We start from the raw sequence: 20,768 nt of genomic DNA on the forward strand, positions 1-20,768 counted from the left end.
TATCATCACGAAACAGACTTTTTCAGGGGCTCACTGCTGGAAGCACGTGGAAGCAGCACTGCTCAGTGCCACCAAGCATCCAAAACACCTGTATGAGAGCAGAGACTGACACGGTCAAGCCTTCGTGCTGCTCTAAGGGCTCAGGACATTGAATCCATAGAGCTGGAGATAAAACCAAAGCACGCTTCACATTCAGCCCATGGACACAGGTCCTGCAGCCGTTCCCAAACCCCAGACCTAATGTTCTTGTTAAATGGAGTGAGAGGTGGCAATCTACAGCTCTGCTGTCAGAGAGTATCTTCATTTTAAAATTATCTCCTGCTTGGTGCTTGTCAGAAAGGGGATGAAAGTGGCAATTAGAAAGGGAAGCATCACTTAATGCAGTCGGTAGCAAGGATAATCATACCATTTGTGCAGTCCAAATGTAAATTCCTAGCCAGACCCTGGTGGATACAATTTTGCAAAACCGCTACAAAAAATGGCTTGTTCTGCTGATTCCATTATTCCCCTTACTTTGGCTTTAGACAAAAACATCTGCTTACTTGACGAGGTGTTGTATGAGGAGCTCTAACATCTCTCTGTTCTTGTCAGGTAGTTTGTAGACCAGTGCGTGAATGGCTCCCAGCCTGTAATCCAGGTTCTCAGATTCTGGAAAGAAGTAACACAAAGAAAAGTTTGTGCCCACCACTTTCAAAATAAACACATAAGAGAAAGATAAAGCCCAAGAAAATAGGTGGGAGCTGTTCCTTCTGCAATGTAGGGTTGGCTGGCCAAACTCGGTGATGGGAAGCAAAAGGAAAGTGAGATTACATAGCAACAGGGTAATCATTGTGAGAAATAAAATGAAGTGGAAAGAGGGAGAAATGAAGCTTGAAAGGGAGCTCAGGGTCGCACTCTGCCTCTGAGCACGGCCAAGGAAACAGGCTGGGCATGGCCAGGTACTCCCCTTCGCACCCTCGCCCCGCACACCCGGGGAACACACAGCCTCTCTGCTAGGTATCTTATTAGCCCAGAGAGCTGTAACACTGAACAACGCGGTAAAATGTCCTGCAGGGAAAAAAATTGAGTCCCTGACCCAAAGAGGTCACCCTTAGAAACATAAATAATGAAGAAACAATAAAATACTTGGTGTGAAAAGAATAATGTGGGATCTTGGTAGCTGGGAAGCTTAATGGTGCAAGTTTCTGAGGGAGGGTAGGGAAGGGATTATAGTTTTGCACATACCCAGCCATCATTGGTTTAACCAGTTCTGAAACTAATAAATCTTGGGCTTGAGCACAATCAGTAGATGGTGGAAAATTTTCCTTTCCAAGAAAGAACAAGTGTTATTAATTCTCCAGAGGTCCCAACTGAGGAGAGGCAGGTGCTCTCCTACCCTCCTGTTCACTTCAAGGAGGCACGGAGGTGTGAAGGATGCTTTAATCCAAGGTGTTTCTGAGTGTGCCATAAATTTCCAAATGCCAGCACTCTCACGCTGAGGGAGATGACCAACTCCCTGTACCCCTCTAGTCTCCATCTCAGCACGCTGGCTCTCAACATGCTCTGAGGATGCAGCCAGTTCAGAATTATTATGGCTTATTTGAAGAATTATTATGAATTATTATGAATTATTATGGCTTATTTCTCAGCCCGGACCCCCCAGTGCCGGGCTGGCAGAGCTCTGTCAAGTGAGTTTGATGCACGCTGGCTGGGGAGGGCAGGGCGAGGGACCGTTGGCAGGGCAGCTGCGGGACTTACTGGCAGCCAGGACCAACTCTTTGTGGAGCTTGTACGTCATGACGGGTTCAGATAGGTTCCTGCAATAACCAGAAAGAAAACTGAGCTCTGGCAGGGCAGCGTGACCCACTCGCGACTGGTCTCGAAGGACCGACCGGCAAACCTGCTCGCACTCCAGCACCCCGGTTCCGCGAGGCAACTCCCCCCCCAGCCAGTATTATTTAATCAGCTTTCCCCACAGGATGTGGGGTTTCTACAACAGGCATATTTCTAAAAAAAAAAAATAAAAAAATAAAAAAATAAAATCCATTCCTCTGCCCAAAGCCTTTGTCACTTCTTTGCCCTTTCCAACAGCCAGATGTTAACATCTGGCAGTTCACTCCACTTTTCACGTGGATCAGCCCCAAGCTCCCTTGCTCGCTCAGGGCAGGCGTGACCTGCAGTGCTACCTGAGATAAAACTTCAGTGAGCTGGTAATCGTCTTGATGTCCCAATCGCCGCTTTGGAGATCCACATCCCCTGGACATTTTGGATCTGGAGAAAGAACAAAATGGCTTTAAAATAAGGTCCATTTTGAGGCTGTTAATAAATAGCACGCTCCCAGGGAGGGTATGCTCTCGAGACAAACGAAGCTACAGCAGCAGGTGAAGAAAGCTGCTGATTCTCACGGTTGGGAAAAGCAGAACCACAGTACCAGCGTCAGTATTTTGGAGAGGCTGAGGAGCACTGCTAACTAGGGACAAAGGAAGAAGCAAAAGGTAACATTTAAGCAGTAGTGAAAGGTTAGTGAGGGCATATTCTCTATAGTTTGTTTTTTTCCCAGCACAGCCAAGACTGGCAGAAACAACACATTTCAACAGATCCAAGACAAGCTTTCTGATATCCAAAGTAATCTAAGTGTCCACCTCCAATCCCTCCTTCACAGCTACTCCCCTGAAGGCTGTTCTGGAAATATTCCTTCTCGCTGCATGGAGAGGAGGGAGCTCAGAGGAGGTGGCACAGCAGCGTGGAAGTACACTTTGCTCCTGCCTACCCTCACCAAACAACCACATCATTTCTGTGGTATGATGAAGTAAAGGACATGGTTGGCAGATGGGGGGCAGCTGGACTAAAGAAATAAACCACATGATTTATTTTTAAAAAGAAATAGGACTAGAGAGAAAAAAAAAATCCATCTCCTTACTGAAGTTCAGGATGAAATCCTTCTGCAGCAGCTATTTCTGTGTTGTTGGCCTTTCCATCGTGAGTTCGTACACAGTGTGGTGGTAAGTGGTCAACCAGACCAATGCATATAAATAAAACGAAAAGCCACTCACTGATGGGGTTCAGAGGAGAAAACCACAGAGCTACTCACAGGGAGGGTGAGAATCAAGAAGCAATAAAAACTTAGGCTAAGTAATTAGTCATCAGGCAAGCATAACTGGATAGCTGCCTGAAGTCATGGCTCCACAGGAACTGGGTACAGCTATATGTCAGCACAAACCAGCCGTTTTAATAAACAACAACAATAGTAAAAGCAATAGCAAACAATAGTAAAAAAAAATAGTAAAAAACAACAGTAAAAGCCTTTGACTACTACACTAATGCCTGCGCAGGTAGCTGGTGCGAGCCCGAGACACGCAGTATCACTGTGAATGTACTTGCTGCCCTGAGCTCCAGCCCCTCGGGCAGGGACGCCGAGGAGGGCTCAGCCTTTGGGCATGCGGGAGACCGACCCTCGGGGCTCACCTGAGGGGCTCGCAGCCCGCCCTGGCCCACACGTGCCACGGGGCAGGGGCACGATGGCCTCAGCCAGGTCCCAGCCTGGCAGCGCCTGTCCCGGCACGGAGCAACGCTGCTGAGCCCCACGACCTGCTGCAGGGAGTTTAACCGTGCCTCGTATAAAGACCACCCACCGGTTTACATGCTTGTATGCAATACAAGATTCAGTGTGCAGAAAGGCTTACAGCAGCAATGCATACGTTGACTTGTTAACGTATACATTGCGTACAGTGAGGTATCCCAGTCCTTCCGGGTGAAAACCTTAAACCAGGGTAACGGCCTCCCTGCGGAGGCCACCTTCCCGGTATAGCTCTCTGTGATACCCCACTGAGGAAAAGGGTCCCCCTGAGCTCGTCTGCGGGGGCTGGTTTAGGAGGGGGCCGTGGTGGCTCTGCGGGACAAGGCACCTCCCCGCGAACAGCATCGGCCGGGCGAGTTCCCTGGCAGCGGTGCTGCAGGAGGGGCTGCCCAAATGCTGGGACCCTCAGGATCCCGCACGCTAATTAACGAGCGCTGACCTTCAGGTCTGGTTCTCATTTGCGCTGCCTAAACAAGAATGGGGACACAGGCTGTTATTGAGGGAAAGGAGTCGTGGCGGCCGGGCGAGCAATGATTCTTGCCGTTGCTCGACTGTCGGGCGACACTGGCAAACCCGTGCCACGTGCGCCCGACGGCGCGTGCAGCCCTGCTGTCCACGGCCCCTCCGCTGCCGCCGCGGCTCGACCGGGAGCTCCCACGGCCCCGGACTGGGAGCTGCCGGCCGTGCAGGCAGTGGAAGAGAGGGCGAGGGCTCATCTCCCTTTGGCCGATGTCCTGCGCCCTGGGCCTGCAGCAGGAACACGTCCCCAGCACACGACTCCAAAATGCCTGAATATTTTTAGCACACGATGGGAAAAGGCTCGTCCCCACTGCTCCAGGGTCACGGCCTCGCTTTATCTCGCTGCTGCTCACTTAACTTAAAATGCAGGTTGCACCACGAACACATAAACGCAGTTTAAAGGGAGAGGCAGCAGAGCGGGCTGCAGAAAAAGGCTCCGAAAAGGAGGGGAAGATGGGCCTCGGAGGGGCCACAGGGACCAGCAGCCGCGCTGGACGTTTCTCACCGAGAAACCCGATCCTCTCTGTCCCTCTTGAACAACACAAAAGCAGGACAATCTAGTTGCACGGGATAATTAGTTCTTACCGAAAAAGGCATTCAGCAACTTCTGCACCTGAATGTTGCTGCCAACGGTCCGGTAGATGCCCTCCGTAGCGATCCCTAGGCAGGAGAAAGCCACAGCGCGTCAGCAGGGCCCCCCCCGCCGCTGGAGCCCCCCAGCCCCACCTAGCGGAGCTCCTCGCCAGCCGCCGCGCCGGGAAGGCTCCGCCCCGGGCCCCCGCGCTCTGCCCCCCGCAGCCCGCGGGCGCGGCCGGGTCGCGCACCTCCTGCCGGCACGGGCCCCCGCCTGAGCCCGCGCTGGAGCCGGCGAGGCCCACCTGGCTACAGCCGCCGTTTCTGGAACGAGCGCCGCTTCAACGCGGATCGCTTCGAACTGCCGCAGAAGGCAAAGGCCTCCGGGCAGGCTCTCGGAGAACGTTTGCCAGCGTCGGGAGAGACGGAACCGCGGCGCCTGCCCGGCTCCGTGAGGAGCGTCCCTCGCCCTGCTGCTCCCCGCGTCGGCCGGCCCTGGCCACAGCCCCCAGAGGCTCTGGGAATGAAGCCAGCCACCCCTCCCCGCGGCAGCCTGCGGCCCCGCTGTTACGGAGCGACTTATCTTCGTCCTGCAGCCCACGCCAGCGATGTACGCCGGTACAGGCCGGGCGCTTCGCGGGAGACCAGAGGGTGAGCGGTCACCCACCAGCCTCCTCCGTCCTGCCGCTTTTAACAAAACGGGTCAGAATAACCCCGTACCCCAGCTAACCCCTCCCCGTCCCCGCAGCAGCGAGACTTCCAGAGCTGTTCTCCTTCTGCCTAAGTGAGTTTTCTCAGAGCCAAAGATGAGAAACCGATGAGTGAAAACGGGATAAAGGTGGAAATTCAGTCCTAACCGGAATTTGGTATAACGACATTGCAAACCGCGCGGGATTTCTGCTCCCTGACGTGCGTTCTTCAGTCAATGGCACGAGACTTCGACTGTGCACTGACAGCGCTGTGCTGCAGAAAATGCCCTACAGTTCCAGGCCGCGGGGAGCCACGCGTGCCAGGACGGCGGCACCTCCTGATGCCACGGCCAGCACCTTACCCTTAGTTTCCACGGCGTTGATGCACTTCCGAACAAACTTGAAGCCGACCTCGTTCAGCTCCACTGTTTCAAAGGAGAGAAGCAGTGTTAGCTGCTGAGCTCCAGCACGCGGCTCCCCGTGGAAAACCTCTGGGAAGGCCCCGTACCCAGACCCTGCTCGGCACGCAAAGCTGGGTGCCCCGGCGCACAGCCGGGCTCACACGTGCACCTGCATCGTGTACATCTCTCCATGAAAACACAGGCATTCTTTAAATCCTGAGAAGGAATTACTAGTTCCATATGTTCTCCGTTTTTCCTTGAGTCTATTTTGAGTTACAGCATTGCTCCCTACCCCCTTTCTGTCTTTAATAAAAGCATAAATCAGGGCCCCGCCACATGTGAATTTGTGTCTGATAAGGAGTTGATTAATCATCTCCAGAGCACTGCAAAATGTGCAGTTAAAGCTCTTCCACATCATAGGATCGTGTAATTTCTGCTTATCTACTTGGCTAGATTAAAAAGCAAAAACAATAGAGCTTGATACGCTGGGTAAAGCAGAACACAGGGTTTTGTTCCAGCCAATTAACCACAGACCATCTCTGTGCCTGTCTTGCAGGCATCACGGAGCAGGTAGAAAGTCAGGACTTTTTTCTATACGTGTATTTCTACTTCTGTAATCATGCTACTAGTTCTGCTAATTTTTCTGGGATATCTGAAAGCATTGTCCAAGTTATAACGGGAAATACCTTTCTGTTCAGTGCAAACATTTATACTGAATTTCTCCTAAATGACCACACTGTTGTTGGTTTGGAATTTTTTGGGTTTAGGTTATTTGGGGGGGAGTGTGAGTGTTTGGTTTTTTATCTTTTTAATGTAAAACAACATTTTACTGGAAAAAACAGCCACAGGACACATCTGGACCAACTCCAGTCACAGCACAGGCTGTGTTGGCGAATCCTCTGGAATCACTGTATTTTCAGCAAGTTGTTTGTACCTATTCTCTCTTCTCTGAGCAACGGTGATGAAAAGCTCAGAGGTATCTTAGCTCCAACACAGGAATGAGTAAAGACACCGTTAAGGACAGATCCACTCAGTACTTGGTACGGAGTGGTATAATACGACTTGAAGTCTTTCTAGCTCTAATCTATTAAAAATAGAGTGTATTTCTTTTTGTGAAACACTGAGTCGCATCCTTTCCAGGCGTGTAATGCAAACACAGTCAAACAACAGGTTTCATGCTTATGCCTCTATAATGCTACCTCTACGCTCACTAAAGTCAGCTAATTAAAGTGCTGATAGAAGTAAGCTCTAAGATACAGAATGCAAGTTTTCACCCAGCTAATGACGCCCCAGAGCTTTCCAGGGCAGCACGCTCAGCCACTGCGGTAAGGGGCTGTACGCGGGGAAAGGCGAAGGGGCGGCAGCCTGCCCCGGGGGCTGCAGGGGCGGTGGGGAGGGCGCACCCGCTTGTGAGCGGGGAGACACGGGACCAGGTGGTGGGATGGGAGCTAAGTGCCCCCTCTGCTTTCCTATTATAATCCTTGCTAAGGGAAACGTCCTCAAAATCTCTCACTGATCTTTTTTGCCCTCTGTTATGTTGGGGTTTAGAAGTGCAAATGGAACTCCACGTCCCGCTAGTTCTAGTGCTAAATAACAGCTGCACATTGCAATGGATAACTTGTACCGTTTGCAACTCATTCTTATCTAGCCTCAGTACCAGACGCTGTGACAAAAAGGAAAGGAGTTACACCGCCGCCACGGAGGGAGTACACAGCCTATTCAGCAGAAATTGAGGACGAGTGTATCTGCAAGGAAATACACTGCCCGACCTCCGGACAGCGTCGACAGCTCAGAGAACAGCAACAGAAATGACTCACTTTCTTCCTGTTTCGTGATGGGACTGTGGTAGATCTGAAAAAGGGGAGGGAATGGAGAAGGAAGAAACAAAAACATAATGCAACATGACATGATATTTGTTTTCGAAAGAAAATGCAGCACCCCATGAATCACCCAAAGGCAATCACAAACAGTAAGACAATGTCCCAAAGAAATGTCATTTTATAACTAAGCAAGATACCATTACCTACACAATAAATGAGGTTTTGCCGACTTCCTACACTTCACCGGAGCAACTATTTCTAGGAAAGAGGTCTCCCAAAAACTGAACAGGAAACTTTGTTTGTCCTTTAGGTGCCCTGTAAAAATGGCAGCGGGACAGTCTGGCACACAGGGGCTGGGGCTTTTTTGTTTGTTTGCTTGCTTTTAAAAATTCAAGTGTCAAGACATTCCTTCATCCCACACAAAAATAAATGTTGTATTTTTTTTGTTAATAATAAACAGCAGGTGCCATTCTTGATAGAAAATAAAAAATCCCGTATACTTAATAACACATCATGCAAACTGAGTGGGCCCCGGCCATCCCCGAAGTCGCTGCCTGCCCAGCACGAGCACGCTGGCCCTCCACACTGTCCCACGTCCTCTCCTCTTTAAACGAGCAGGAGAAAAGTGCTGCGGAGGGTGCCCACGTCCCATCTCCCTGCTCCCACGTCCCACCTCCGCATCAGCAGCCACACGGCCCCGAGCAGGTCGGCAAGCGCGCTCACCGCCAGCGCTCTTCACCGAGCCCACCCAGGGAAAGCAGCTCTCCAAAGGCAAGGGGAGCTGCCAGAAATGGGTTTTCCTGCACTGCACATCACGCCGTCCGCTTAGAGGAAACGCGGTAAAACGCAGGAGTCTGTGCTTTGTTCAGACTGGAGGAGGGAAACGCCAGCAGGCACAGAAAGGTGGGCGAACACTGGCGCAGGGTGGCCGCTCCCACGGGCCAGACTTCCCAAACGCTCCTCAGAGCGGGGACGGACAAAAAAATCACCTCCCGCAGGTTGGAGAGCGAGTTGTGAGCCCCAGAAATACCGAGCGTTCCAGACCCAGCAGGGCCACAGTCCTTACGCAGTCTGGCACAACTGGGGAACGCACCCGAGCTTTCAAGGGGGAAAACCAAAATCCCCATTGCAAGCTGTGCTGCGAGCAGACCAGCACAAAACCCCATTGCGGCTGTGCAGTGGCCGAACCGACGCCTGAATAAGCAAGCGACAGCAGCGAAGCGCCAGCTGTAAGAAGGAGCCTGCCAGGGCTGCCGCTGCTCCTCCCCAGCAGAGGACACTGCTCGGCAGCGCACGTCCCCCAGCACTTACCGGCTCCTTCCCGTCCATGGCCTCCATCCACAGCCGTCGATTGGCTTCCGAGAGCGCTTGCAGCGTGATGGTCCCAGACCTGCGCAGAGTTCACCCAGGGCCAGGCAGGAAAATGAAGCAAAAGTTGGTTTTAATAAAGAGCAGAATGCGATTTCACCCAGGGTTACAGGGTTTGTCTGTTCGGAGGCCACTGGAATACCAAGCATCTCACCTTTCATTAGTTTCAATGTCAAAACAAAACCTTTTGTCTATAGAGTCAGTCTTTCTCCTTACGCAGGATTTCAGTGTCAGGTCTAAGGTGCCCTAGGAGAGAAAATTAAAGCCAAGATTAGAGGCAAGAAATACAGGAGAAGACTGCAGGTTCCGGAGCACCCTCCGGCTGCAGCCTAGCACGGCACTGCCCGTAGAGCACCAGCTCCCCGCGGCCGCCCTGCCGGCCCCGCGGCATTTGTACCAGGAGCACAGACGGGCCTTCCCACCATCAACAAAGACAGAGATGACAGGCTTTGTGAGCCAGGCTTCCTCTCCTCAGCCACAAAATGTTCTAGATGTCACGGCACTACCCCGCTAACAAGTGCTGAATATCTCAGCGAGAAGCAATATGCCTCCACAGGGCAGGAACGCTGCTATAAACAAACCTCACGAGGCAGCCGCTTGGTCTTGGAGGCCAGCACCGTGCTTGTCTGCTATCTGACACAGCTGGGTCCTAATTTTTATCAGGGCTGCTGAGCGCTACCAATTATCCATAGCATTCATGGTCCAAACAGCTTTACACAAAATACCTTGTAGAAGAAGAATGTTAACTGACCAAACCCAGAGCCGATGCACTCTGATGAAAGGCCGGCACTGTGGGGCTGAGCTCCGGCCCTTTGCCTTCATGCCCCTTAATAAAGGGGCATTAACTGACTCTAGAGCGGAGCCAGTTTGGAACGCGATCGTGAGATCTCCACGACTTTGCAGGAACTCTGAAGAGACACCCAGGCGACCTCACAACCAACCAGACCCCAGGGCTGGGTCTGCAAACCGGGAACGCTTTCACCACCCTGACTGTCACTGCCGCTGCGTCTGCAGGACTGCTGGCAGAAGCGGATCAAGCGGATCCAGGACAGCCCGGTGGCAAGGACAGCCCCCTCCAAGATTATATCCGGCTTACACGTGATGCTAATCTCCTGGCTGTGTTTTGTGCATGTGCTGGTTGTTTGGGGCTTTTTAAGAGCAGTCCTTGTAATTGCAGCATTTGAAGTTGTGTGGCCAGCTGTGACCCGAAGGTGCAGACTACCAGACTGCAAGAGTTTGGGAAGGGGACTAATTTACATTTTACAAGCCCCTACCTGCATTAATTTGCCTTACTAGACGTGTTTATGGCAGAGATGACAATAGATCTCTCCAGTCAATGTTCTGGACATTTCTTTGCCAAGGTCTCTGCCAAAGGCTTCCAAAAAATACATTTTATTTTATTGCTGCAGCGTGCAGAGGGCTGCCAAAGAACAGACCATGAGATCACGAACTGGAGAACAGCACGCCTGACTGGGACGTCCCCGGGGGACGTAGCTCCACGGCAGAGGAGGGTGGGTGGACTCAGCTGGACGCACTTGCTGTACTCTGAGCCACGGTCCGTCATCCACGCCTGCATCCTACCCCTCCTCTGTCACGCCGAGGAACTGCAGGGAACTCCCAGACACATCACTCACTGGTAAAAACCAAAGCATTTTGTGAAAGAAGCAGTTCCCCAAGTCGTTGCCTTATTGCACAGTTTAGAGCTGCAACTGCTGCCCTCTCCTCCTCGCCTAACACCAGTCCCACTCGCATGTAATCAGTTCTGAGAACAGAAATCAAAATCACAAACCAGTGACTGTGCGAACATGCAAAGGCAGAGAAATACTGCTTTTGGAAGCACTCATCTAGTAACTTGAGTAATTCAAGTGCTTGCAATCACTGCCAGAGGCCTACATGCAAACCAGGCTGCAGGTTCACTGCCCGTTTGCATGGATAAATATAAAAATTAGCTTGTCTAGAAAGGCAGAAATTTCACACTAGACCAAACTTGCAAGTCACCACTGCCCAAATAACGCTCACATTACACGAACCCGCATCTCCGCTGCCAAACCCTGCAGGGCTTCAGGTCATTTGGGAGAGAGGGAGGTGAAACTTCTCTTCACAAGGTGCAAACCACCGGCCTGGGCGGCCAGGCAGGGAAGGGACACGAAGCCCACCCCTCCGCTCTGTGGCCAGGAGCCCTTCCACAGCCGCAGCGGTGGGACCAGCCCACTGTCAGCACGTCTTGAGGACCGGCGCTGCCAGACGACTGCTCCCAACAGCGGGGCTGGCCTCTGCCGCCCTGGACGTGGCATTCGTATGTCTGTTTGCGTACGGAAGGAGATGATGTGGGCGGACTGGAGGTGAGACCTGATGGCTGGGTCAATGTTTGCAGACATCCCTCCAAGAAACCAACTCACTTGCTTAGCTCCAGGCTTCTGGTCCATGGGCGTCATCCGTAAGGTTTTGGCCTCTTTTTCATACTGGCAATAATATTTCACCCAGGAGATGCCCAGCGCCCCTGCAGAAACACACGGGAAGCTGGAGTCAGAGACAGCACCTCAGCTGGATGCGGCCGGCAGGGCATGGCCGGCGTTTCCCGCATGTCCACACTTCTCTGGGGATGGACACTGCCGGCCCGTGGGGACACCTCCCTTGCCAGCATCTCCACTGGCAAGAGCCGTGAGGAGAGGAGGAGGAGAGGAGGAGGAGGAGGAGGAGCAGGAGGAGGAGGAGGAGAGGAGGAGGAGGAGGAGCAGGAGGAGGAGGAGGAGAGGCGTGCAGGGTGGCAGCCGCCTCCAGCGCCCTCCCAAAACGCTGCTGGTGAAAGGGTGTTTGTGGGACTCTGGTCGCGAGCCAGGCTGGCCTGGCCAAGTCCAGCCAAGACCTACATTGGCAGGATCCTACGTGTCTTGAATGCTTGTTTCACATAGACACCGCTATTTTTTCCTGTTGATGAAAACTTGGCAGTAAAGACAACAGCATCTTTAAAACGCTCTGAAGTTCCTATTTATATCACACTAGATTTATTGTCACTTTTCTTTGCTGTCTTACCTGAACCCCTTTATATGAAATACTTCAACTGATATTTTTTCTGTATTTTTTTTTAAGTTGCAGTTGTTAGCAGGTACAACTCTCTTCATACTCAATTTATAGGGGAAACATAAATAGAGGCAGCAAACAGTCATTGGCATGCCGGAACATGCAACATTTGTGGCCTAAAATTACGTCTAAGTGTTTTCTTTTAAAAGCAGGATAAACATACATACAAATATATGTATAAGTACCTTTGTGTATACAATCCAAAAATTAACTGCTCACAAAGCAAGCTGTCTGTCGACTCAGAGGCCACAGCTCTGCATACAGGCTTTTGTCCCCTGAGTGTTCATGCTTGCATGGCCATGGAAAGCTACAGCGAAAATTTGTAAAAGACTGAATTTGGTTTGATTCGATTCTGCACAGAATCACAAATTTCGCTCTCAGCAGCTTAACTCTCATCGCCGGTTAACACCTCAGCTGTGCTCAGATGCCCTCAGAGACGCGGCGAGAGGGAAGCTGGGGAGGACACCAGATTCGTTCTGATAAAACACAGCCAAGGTGCAATCTGCCAGAGCTCCTGGTCTTTCCAGCACTACAAGAGAGTCATAAATCTCATCTAATTTGAGCGCAGGGCAATTAGCTCCTTGCTTACACGGCTCATGTAACCCGGAGAAAGCTCTGTGCCACTGCTGAGAAAGCTGGCAGCTCACGCTGACGGTGATGCCCTGGGCACCCTGGGCACTGGCAGGCGGTGACGCCCCGCGCAGCACAGCCCACAGCGCCGCCGCGACTAAAGCTGGCCTCGGCACGGGAGCTGAGCGCAGCCCACGCAGCGGGGCTATGAGCAGGGCAGCCCAGGCTTACACAGTCTTTAACGCATTCAGGTGCATATAAAAGCCATTACATTTCTCCTGAGTGTACAGATAGCCCTCAATGGTCGGCTGCCCAGGTAGCTTGCAGGTGAGGGGGGCTTCCTTCATCCTCTTCTTCAGGTCTTCCAGCTCCTCCCGCGTGCTGGAAAAATGATTCCTTGTCTGTTAAGAGAAAACAAAAAGAAGCACATCTGAACGCGAGCAAAGAGAGAGCTTCAGGTATTCCTGGTCAAATTTTTTAGGTGCTCTGGCAGAAATGAATCACTCCCCAATGTACAAAATGCGGAAGGCACTCCACAAATTCACACGAAAACTCCAGCTACAAGAACAACCCTTGAAGATGACTGAAGAGACAAGGTTTGACGTACCGTACATGGAAATGGTGTTGAGGAGTCATCACTGGGAGGTCACCTCTTCTTTCAATAAAAGAAACTTTGCACATTTTAAGGCTAGGTGGAGCAGAAGGAAGCACCTGAACTCCTCTTTGCACCACTGTTTAGGTAACAGGCGTAGTCTCTTACAAAACCGAGGTGTTGATTCCTCAAAAGATTATGCTACACTGCTTGGCATGAAATCATTTTTAAGGAGTCATGTCAACACGGGGTACAAAATCAAGGCATTTTTATGGAACACCACTTAGACCAATTAACGAGCCAGCAGCGAACTCGGCTTGGCACAGATTTATGGCTGTTGTTCCACGGGAATGACGGCGAGCCATGAAAAGACCGAGGGTAAAAGAAACAGGACACAGATACTTTACCCCACGAGTGTACTTAGCCAGCTGAGGAGCTTACCAAAGCATGTAGTAAGCCAATACCACTAAGATCAAGATTGGAGGCCTTTTTAGAAGACGTGTACAATTTCGATCTCATGAAATTGGAAGAAATTCTCAGGCTTGTTTATGCACAAGGTTAAATGATACAATTGCAATAGCCCCTTCTAGACAGAGAAAAACACTGTAAGAGCACCTGCAGGCTCTCTTGTGCAGGAGAGGAGAAAATACACGTGAACTGAGAAGGAAATAACTTTATCTGCACCTCCCACAACGCAAACATGGACAGTGTTTTGCATGGAAAAGCCTTGCCACCAGAGGCGTTTAAATACAAATGAGAATAGAAGTCACATGCAACAAATACTTCAGCTGGGCAGGAACTCACATTCTGCAGGCTGAGCTGAAGCTGCTGTTTATAAGGGAGGAAATCCTGCGTGAGCTCCACTGTCAGGTTGTTGTAAGTAAAGAGGCTGTGGAGAAAAGCCAGCACCTGCAAAGGAGGGAAAGGACACAGATTAAACTTCTCTTCTATATTTCTAATCAGAGGAGATAGACAGGAAGCAGGGTTTCAGAAATTGCATACACAATTTTTTTTTTTTCTTACAATTTTGGAGTGATGCAAGTCTTAGTATGAGTTATCCACCACAATGTCCCTAAAGCCCAGGTCTACCACCCACGCATCTGTCTTAATAAAACACACCCGCAATGAAAGACCCTGCTGGGAGAACAAGAGCAGATCTGCAGATTGCTTGTCCGCGAGACGTACGTGATCCTACGCTCAACCGCGTCTGGCACCGGGGCAGAGCCACCCACCCAGGGCAGGGTCCCTGTACACAGCCACGAGCTGGTACCACCGCAGCCTGTGCCATGACAGGTTAGTGGACCAAATAAAGAGAGCTAATGCTTACCAAACACAACGTGTCCAAGATAATTCATAACAAGACCTCTAGCTACCAGCCTGTTCCTCAGGATCGACTTACAGACATGAGAAACAAGTCTGCGGCTTCACAGTGCTCCAGCAAACACCACCAAGGCTGTTAAGCTGCAGCAATCCAAGCATGCAAGGTTAACTCCTGCTCCACCACAAGACTCCCCAGGACTGAATCCAACTTGCTAACTCATCCCTTCCTGTGACTGTCAGCATATCTGAGCATCAAACAACAAGGCCTGAAAGACAAGGAAGCTCCTACCGGTTCAACAATACTGAATTTCTTGCTTTCTTGTACTTCCTGGATCTGGTACACATACTCGAGGGAGGACTCAAAGAAATTGTGTCTCTCTTTGTCAACCTGAAGGTCAGCCTGGAAGAAAGAGGGAGAGGTGGAAAAAGAAAATACATGACAACTAGCTTGACAATATTTGACTAGCATTTGTCTGTCAGCCCACAAATAGCTCTGTCCTCACTTAAGAAAAAGCCTGCCAAAGGTGTCCGGCCCAGGTTTTGAACACCGTGCGCAGAACCGGAAGACTGGAGCATTGGCCATTCTTCCCAGGTCTGCCCTTTTCTGGCTCCCTTTCGTTTATGGGTCCAGAACCTCACCCCACTCTGCAAGGACAAGGCTTTCCCGAAGCGTATTTGTTATTTTACCATAAGCTCGTTCTCCACCCGCAGCCCTGCACCGGTGAGGACGAGGCCACCGTCATGATCCTCTCACCTGACTCCAGCTGCGACCGAAACCAGCAATTCCAGAGCTGCGGCACCAGGTAGGACAACGTGGCACGCCGTGTTACCACGGCTTACCCAAATTTTGCCTTGCAAAGATGCATGTAGGTTGATCTGACAACTGGTTTGACAGATTTGATTTGATCCAGCTGCTCTGATGCGGGCTGGAAGAGCTGGGGCTTTCCGTTCTTGTTGCAACACGTTTGGCAGCCGCAGCAGCTGGAAGGGGCACCCGCTCCTCTGCCTGCTGCTCACTGCCACCGCGGGCCGGCTGCCACAACTACCCCTGCAAACACCAGAGCTGGGCGGGAAACTATGCTGGCAAAAATAGTAATAACCAGTTATTTTTCAGCCAGATCAGTTCCCCAAGCCGGGTGAAAGGGTGGCCAGTCCCCAGCTGTGCCAGTATAACCGGTCACTGCCCTGTACTCTAAGGGTGAGAACAAGCGATGACAATGCATAAAGCCACTACTACCGTTCAACACGCTAAGGAGAACTACGATCTCGATTTCCCTGGTCTCATCCAGAGAATCTAGGCTTTAGGTAGATTTATTTCAACTGGTTACTGAAAGGGATGATTTTCCCCCCTTTTTTAAGGCCTAGAGCAGCTGCTGGTGTTGTTTCTGGACCCAACTCTGAAGAAAACTCCATACTCACCTCCTGTAATTGGGATTCCTTCTTTTTGGAAGACAAATGCAAATGGCGATCCAGCATAGAATAAAACTTCTCCCCATCCTTCTCAAACTTTTTCTTTCTTTCCTGTAGATGCAAGAGTTGAAGCAGAACCAGTTATTGGCATTTTCCAGATGAGAACACGCAACAACGCCAAGATCTTCTCTGCAATTCAGTATTCCCATGGAAGAATTCTGGTCGACCCAACCAGAACAGGAGGCCACTTTCCATTTGCTCTGCTTTCACAGTCTGTTGCCTACACTGGATTTAGTTACGACTCAAGACCAAGCTCTGGCAATGCTTTGTCGCACAGGCACTTGAAGTATTTTGTCATGTTAGCGTGGTGGCAAAAGCCCTACTGATGAGGTATTGTTCCCCTCTCAATCTCTTCAATATCAAGTAAATTTGAGACATACTAATACATCAAAAACCCATTTGCCATTTCCTAATGTGCTGTTCACATAGTTCGGAAACAACTGGGCAAATACTTCGATGTCCAAGACATGTCTGGGATAAGAAAAGATTTGTGAAGAGTGTGGCAATTTTCTGTTTTGAAGCTTTTATCATGTGTTTCTGAAAAGTATCAGAATGAAAGCAGAAGACAAGAAGGGTGATACGTGGGAGGGAAGTCATGGTCTACTTTATTAGCAGTGCTGGAAAGAGAGATGAGGAACCTCGCAGTCAAAGCTTACACAAGCCCACCCTGGATACAGCCCCGGGGAACGCTGCCCCAAACACAGCTGTTTCACAGTACACCGTGTGAAGACTTCACCCCTTGGAAGGTGACGATGGTCTGGTTCTTACTGCCCTGTTGTAGATCTCAAACATGCCTGCCACAGGCATGCAAACACAACGTGTGGACTGATTTGTTAAGAACGACTTTGTGAGGGCATGACTATAACAAGAAGAGTTATTTACGCTGACAAACCTGAAAGGGTAAACATCTAGATGGAGAGCAACAAGAGACACTTGAGAACGAAGCCCAGAGAGAAGCTGAGCTGAGGACCCGGCTGTTTGCTTATGCCTTACAATGACTGCGAAACCACAGAGGACTGTGGCAATCAGGAGACAACCTTGAGTAGAAGCCAGGTTGACAAATACCCACATCAGATGGTAACTGAGCCATCGGTGATTGCTGAGAGGCACTTAAATTGCTAAAATAAGGAAATTCCAGCCAGGCAGCAGCCTCAATGCCAGGTCCAAGTAGCTGAGGGCTAGTGCGTACATACTACAGGGTGTGTATAGGATGCCCAAATCCTCCGTCTAGCTTTTGAAAGCTCATGAAAGTAGAAAGCAGGGTTAGGAAATCCCAACCTCCTGTGGAATTACTGGTATCTTTCAACAGTTATCCCTAAAAGCTCTGCAATGCTGTTCTCTTGCCCCATTCAGAAATTCATGAATAAGCAAACACACACCAATGCCACCACGAAACAGAGCAGATGGACTCTGCCAGACTGGCTGAGACCAGTTATTTTCCTCATGAATTCAGCAGTGTCTGCAAAGTTTGAAGCTACATTTCCTAAATAAAGTCCTTTCTCTTTCTTCAGTTGGTTCTCCTGCCATGAAGTTTTGCTTCCCCATTCCACTTGCACGGACTGTGCAGTCTAACGGGATGTCCTACACAGCGGGACGCCGGGCGGCTCCCAAAACTGCTACTTCGGCTCAGCACGGTTAGCCCCCCCCAGCTGTCTGCTTTCTTCTCAGCCCCTTGCTCAGAGCGGCTACTGCCGTATTGCCTCTGGAAGAAGACGGGTTATTTTCTGGTGGGCACACACAGGGAGACACTCGTAGGTTGTTTACTGGAGCACACGAAGCTTGCACAGCTCCCCACGTCACCCATCGTGGGTAGCGTCTGTCAGGGAAGGGCAAAGGCGCTCACATTGAATGGCTAGGTCAGATCTCCTGGCAGTAGCCACCTCGGCCTTTGCTGGAGGAGCAGCTTGCCATCTGCACCCAGGCTTGCGTTGGTGGACACCGGTTCCTTGGAGGCACCTCAGACAAAGGGCAGACAAGCGTTCCTGCCAGCTGCCTTCCTATGAAAAGGACTCCTCACGCACAAGAGAGTCCTGTTTCTCTAATCCTTGCACATTGCTATTGTGAAAGCACAATTACCATGGAAAAATGCAGAGGCATCAACTCGAATATCCCTGCTTATATTTAGCTGTCTGGAGCAGGGCAGGCTTAGACCAGCAAACCTTTTTACGCCAGTAATTACACCTACTGCCCTACAGAGAGCTGTAATTACACGATCCCTGAAGGGAACTGTATCTTCTGGTATCATCCTCTGCAATATCAGTTACAATACCGTAACTCCACGTTAGCAAATTCATACCTCAGAATAAAGAGAGATCCATATCAAATCCAGAGGAGCAGTCTCCTCCAAGGGTGAAACCTAATTTAAGCAGCACTGCAGCTGCGGAGCCGATGCCAGGAAGGACTGTCAAAACAAAACACCACTCTCGTGACTAACACCCCTGATAAGTAAATCCAAACCCAGAGAAGCAAAAGCGTTTGCGAAGCCCCGACTACCATGTCTGTAAGGTCACACTTCTGGATTGTCTGTCTGTGCCATCAGATGCCACGTCTAACGCAGCCAGGAACCTAGGCTTGTTTTAATTTCTGTAACGAGGAGTCACCAAACCCCAAGGCCGCAGAAGCGCAGTGAAACACAGCTGCCCCGAGAGCACTGGCGGCCGACGCAGCGCCGCGGGTCTGCGGCTCACACCTCCCCTGCTGCCGGCCTCTCGCATCTCAGAGAGGATGGCCACGCTGGCAGCAGGTCCCAAAACCCCCCAGTGATGGAAAGCTTAGCTCCGAACCCAACCAACAAGCGCCCAGCTATCCCCACGGAGGTGGTATGCAGAGGTGGTCTCTCAGCACAGCAAGGGACGGTGCCAGCCCCGCTCCTTAGGGCACCCGCGGGCGAGCGGCTGAAGGTGCAGCGGGCGAGGGGCTGAAGCGTGCTCCTGCGCTCGAGGCGCTGCTCCCGGCGTCCTGTCCTGCCTCTCCACGCCGGCGAGCAGCACGCGTAGGGTGACTCAGCCGTCCCTCACCCCGGTGGAGCGGCCACGAGGGACGGCAGCCACACTCCAGCCCAGAGCAAGGACCAACCTCTCCTGCCCTCCACCATCCGCTCTCCGGCTGGGCGGCTGCTCGTCTGCCCCAGGAGCTGCGGGAAGGCACGGGGCGAGGGAGCAGGGAGCAGCTGCCCACCGGAGCCTGGTGCTGCTCGGCCGGGCACGGCACAGCCCGCAGGCAGGGCAGCGGTGCTGGGCAGGGCAGCGGACGTGCCTCTGGATGCAGCAGCCTGGGAGCGCATGGCTCCCGGTGAGGTGAGCATCCCGTCCCCAGGAGAGGTGATGTCACTGTGGGTGGCCGTGGTGCCCGTGCAGACGGCCACAGGAACGTCAGCCCATGGGGGGAGAACACAAGCTGTGGGTGACCGTGGTGCCCATGCAGGTGGCCACGAGAACACGAGCCTGCAGCCACAGGGAGACCACAAACCGGGACCCACGCAGTAGCCTTGCCACCAGCTCGCATGGGCAGTGCCCCACGGGAAGACACGGCCCGTCCTGTGGCAAAGGGTCATCTCTGCAGCAGAAAAGATAGGTGAAAAGAAAGAAAAAGCCTGGGGGAGCAATGGAAGAGCTTTTTCTGCAGCAGGAGCTCGGAGGCCAGACAGCAACTCCTTCAGGGAGCGCCTCCTCCTCTGCCAGCGCCCGCGGGCAGGCAGGGACGGCAGGGACATGCGGCTGCGCCGGGGGTGCGAGCACCGAGCTCTCTGCGGGGATCGGGAACGATGGCCGAGACGGACACCAGCGTGTGGAGCACAGCTCGCTCCTGCAGAACTGCTGCTGTGCAGAAAGGAGCGCAGCGCAGAACGGTGGTTTTGGCCACTAAAAGGGGGCTTGCCAATCATTTCCCACTCTGGCTAATTAACATATAACTGAAAAGCAGAAGGATGAACTACAAATCCCTCCTGATTGTCAAGCCAAGGCTTCTAACAGCTTGTTGGCTGCTGAACAGAGCAAGCCAAGACAAAAAAACAACACAAAAAAACCACCCAGACTGAAGCACAATCTGGAAACATGAGCACAAATTAGTTGCTCATGAATATTCAGCAAAGGACAGCATTGCCTTCCCATTAAGATTTGCCAAGTCCAAGAAGCCTCCCAACTTTCATGTATTTGCTCACCAAGAGAAACCGAGCCGATTTCACCTGAGTGCAGGCAGAGTCTAAGCTTCAGCTTATGTAGGCAGAGTCTAAGCTTCTGCTTCAGCTTCAGCAGAGTCTAAGCTTTCGCCCTCTAAGCTTCAGCAGATGCTGCTTTAACCAGAAGTGAGCAGGAGTTCTCGGAAAAGCGCAGGCTGCCCAGTCCAGCGGTCAATCCACCGGCAGCTTCGGCCAGCCCTGCCTGTGCCGGGTCCTGCCCTGCACAGCGGCTGCTGCTGCCGGGAGCGGGGCACAGCCGGAGCCCCTCGGCAGGCGCTCAGTTCCAGCTTGAGCGAGAGGTGGAGCAGCCGAGGACTGGGGGGAAAGGGCAAACGGACTTGCCAAAACTCTCCCTTAACCATTAGCTGCTAATGAGGATCCTCTGCAATTCCCACCCGAGAAGAGGCAGAGTGAGCTGCAAGTGAGGAGCCCAGCCCAGCTCCTGTGGCTACTTCTCTTCTTCTTAAAGAAAAACAAAACGAAATGAAACACACTTTGCCTGCCGGGAGCCTCCACCTCCGAACACACCTGCAGGGGTGCGGGTGGAGGATCGGCACCCAGCGGGACGTGCAGCCGGCCACGAACGGGAGACGGGCACGCAGCCGGTGCTGGGTGCTCCCGGGCTCCCCCCT

The 20,768-nt window shown here is 51.8% G+C and overlaps 1 protein-coding gene across 7 annotated transcripts in view; it reads right to left on the minus strand.

The window, feature by feature from the left end:
• Positions 1-20,768, minus strand: part of OPHN1 (oligophrenin 1) — a 69,309-nt gene that overhangs the window by 15,732 nt on the left and 32,809 nt on the right. For all 7 annotated transcript variants that reach the window (XM_072877292.1, XM_072877291.1, XM_072877293.1 and 4 more), the window contains 13 exons: positions 15,909-16,010; positions 14,779-14,889; positions 13,974-14,078; positions 12,849-12,978; positions 11,326-11,426; positions 9,081-9,172; positions 8,870-8,948; positions 7,556-7,589; positions 5,700-5,762; positions 4,661-4,735; positions 2,166-2,250; positions 1,738-1,796; positions 543-648 (listed from right to left, as the gene is read on the minus strand). In XM_072877292.1, coding sequence (XP_072733393.1) covers positions 543-648; positions 1,738-1,796; positions 2,166-2,250; positions 4,661-4,735; positions 5,700-5,762; positions 7,556-7,589; positions 8,870-8,948; positions 9,081-9,172; positions 11,326-11,426; positions 12,849-12,978; positions 13,974-14,078; positions 14,779-14,889; positions 15,909-16,010 — 1,142 coding nt within the window. The remainder of the gene's footprint in view (positions 1-542; positions 649-1,737; positions 1,797-2,165; positions 2,251-4,660; positions 4,736-5,699; positions 5,763-7,555; positions 7,590-8,869; positions 8,949-9,080; positions 9,173-11,325; positions 11,427-12,848; positions 12,979-13,973; positions 14,079-14,778; positions 14,890-15,908; positions 16,011-20,768) is intronic.

Source organism: Ciconia boyciana, chromosome 12 (assembly GCF_034638445.1).
Source record: "Ciconia boyciana chromosome 12, ASM3463844v1, whole genome shotgun sequence".
NCBI lineage: Eukaryota > Metazoa > Chordata > Aves > Ciconiiformes > Ciconiidae > Ciconia > Ciconia boyciana.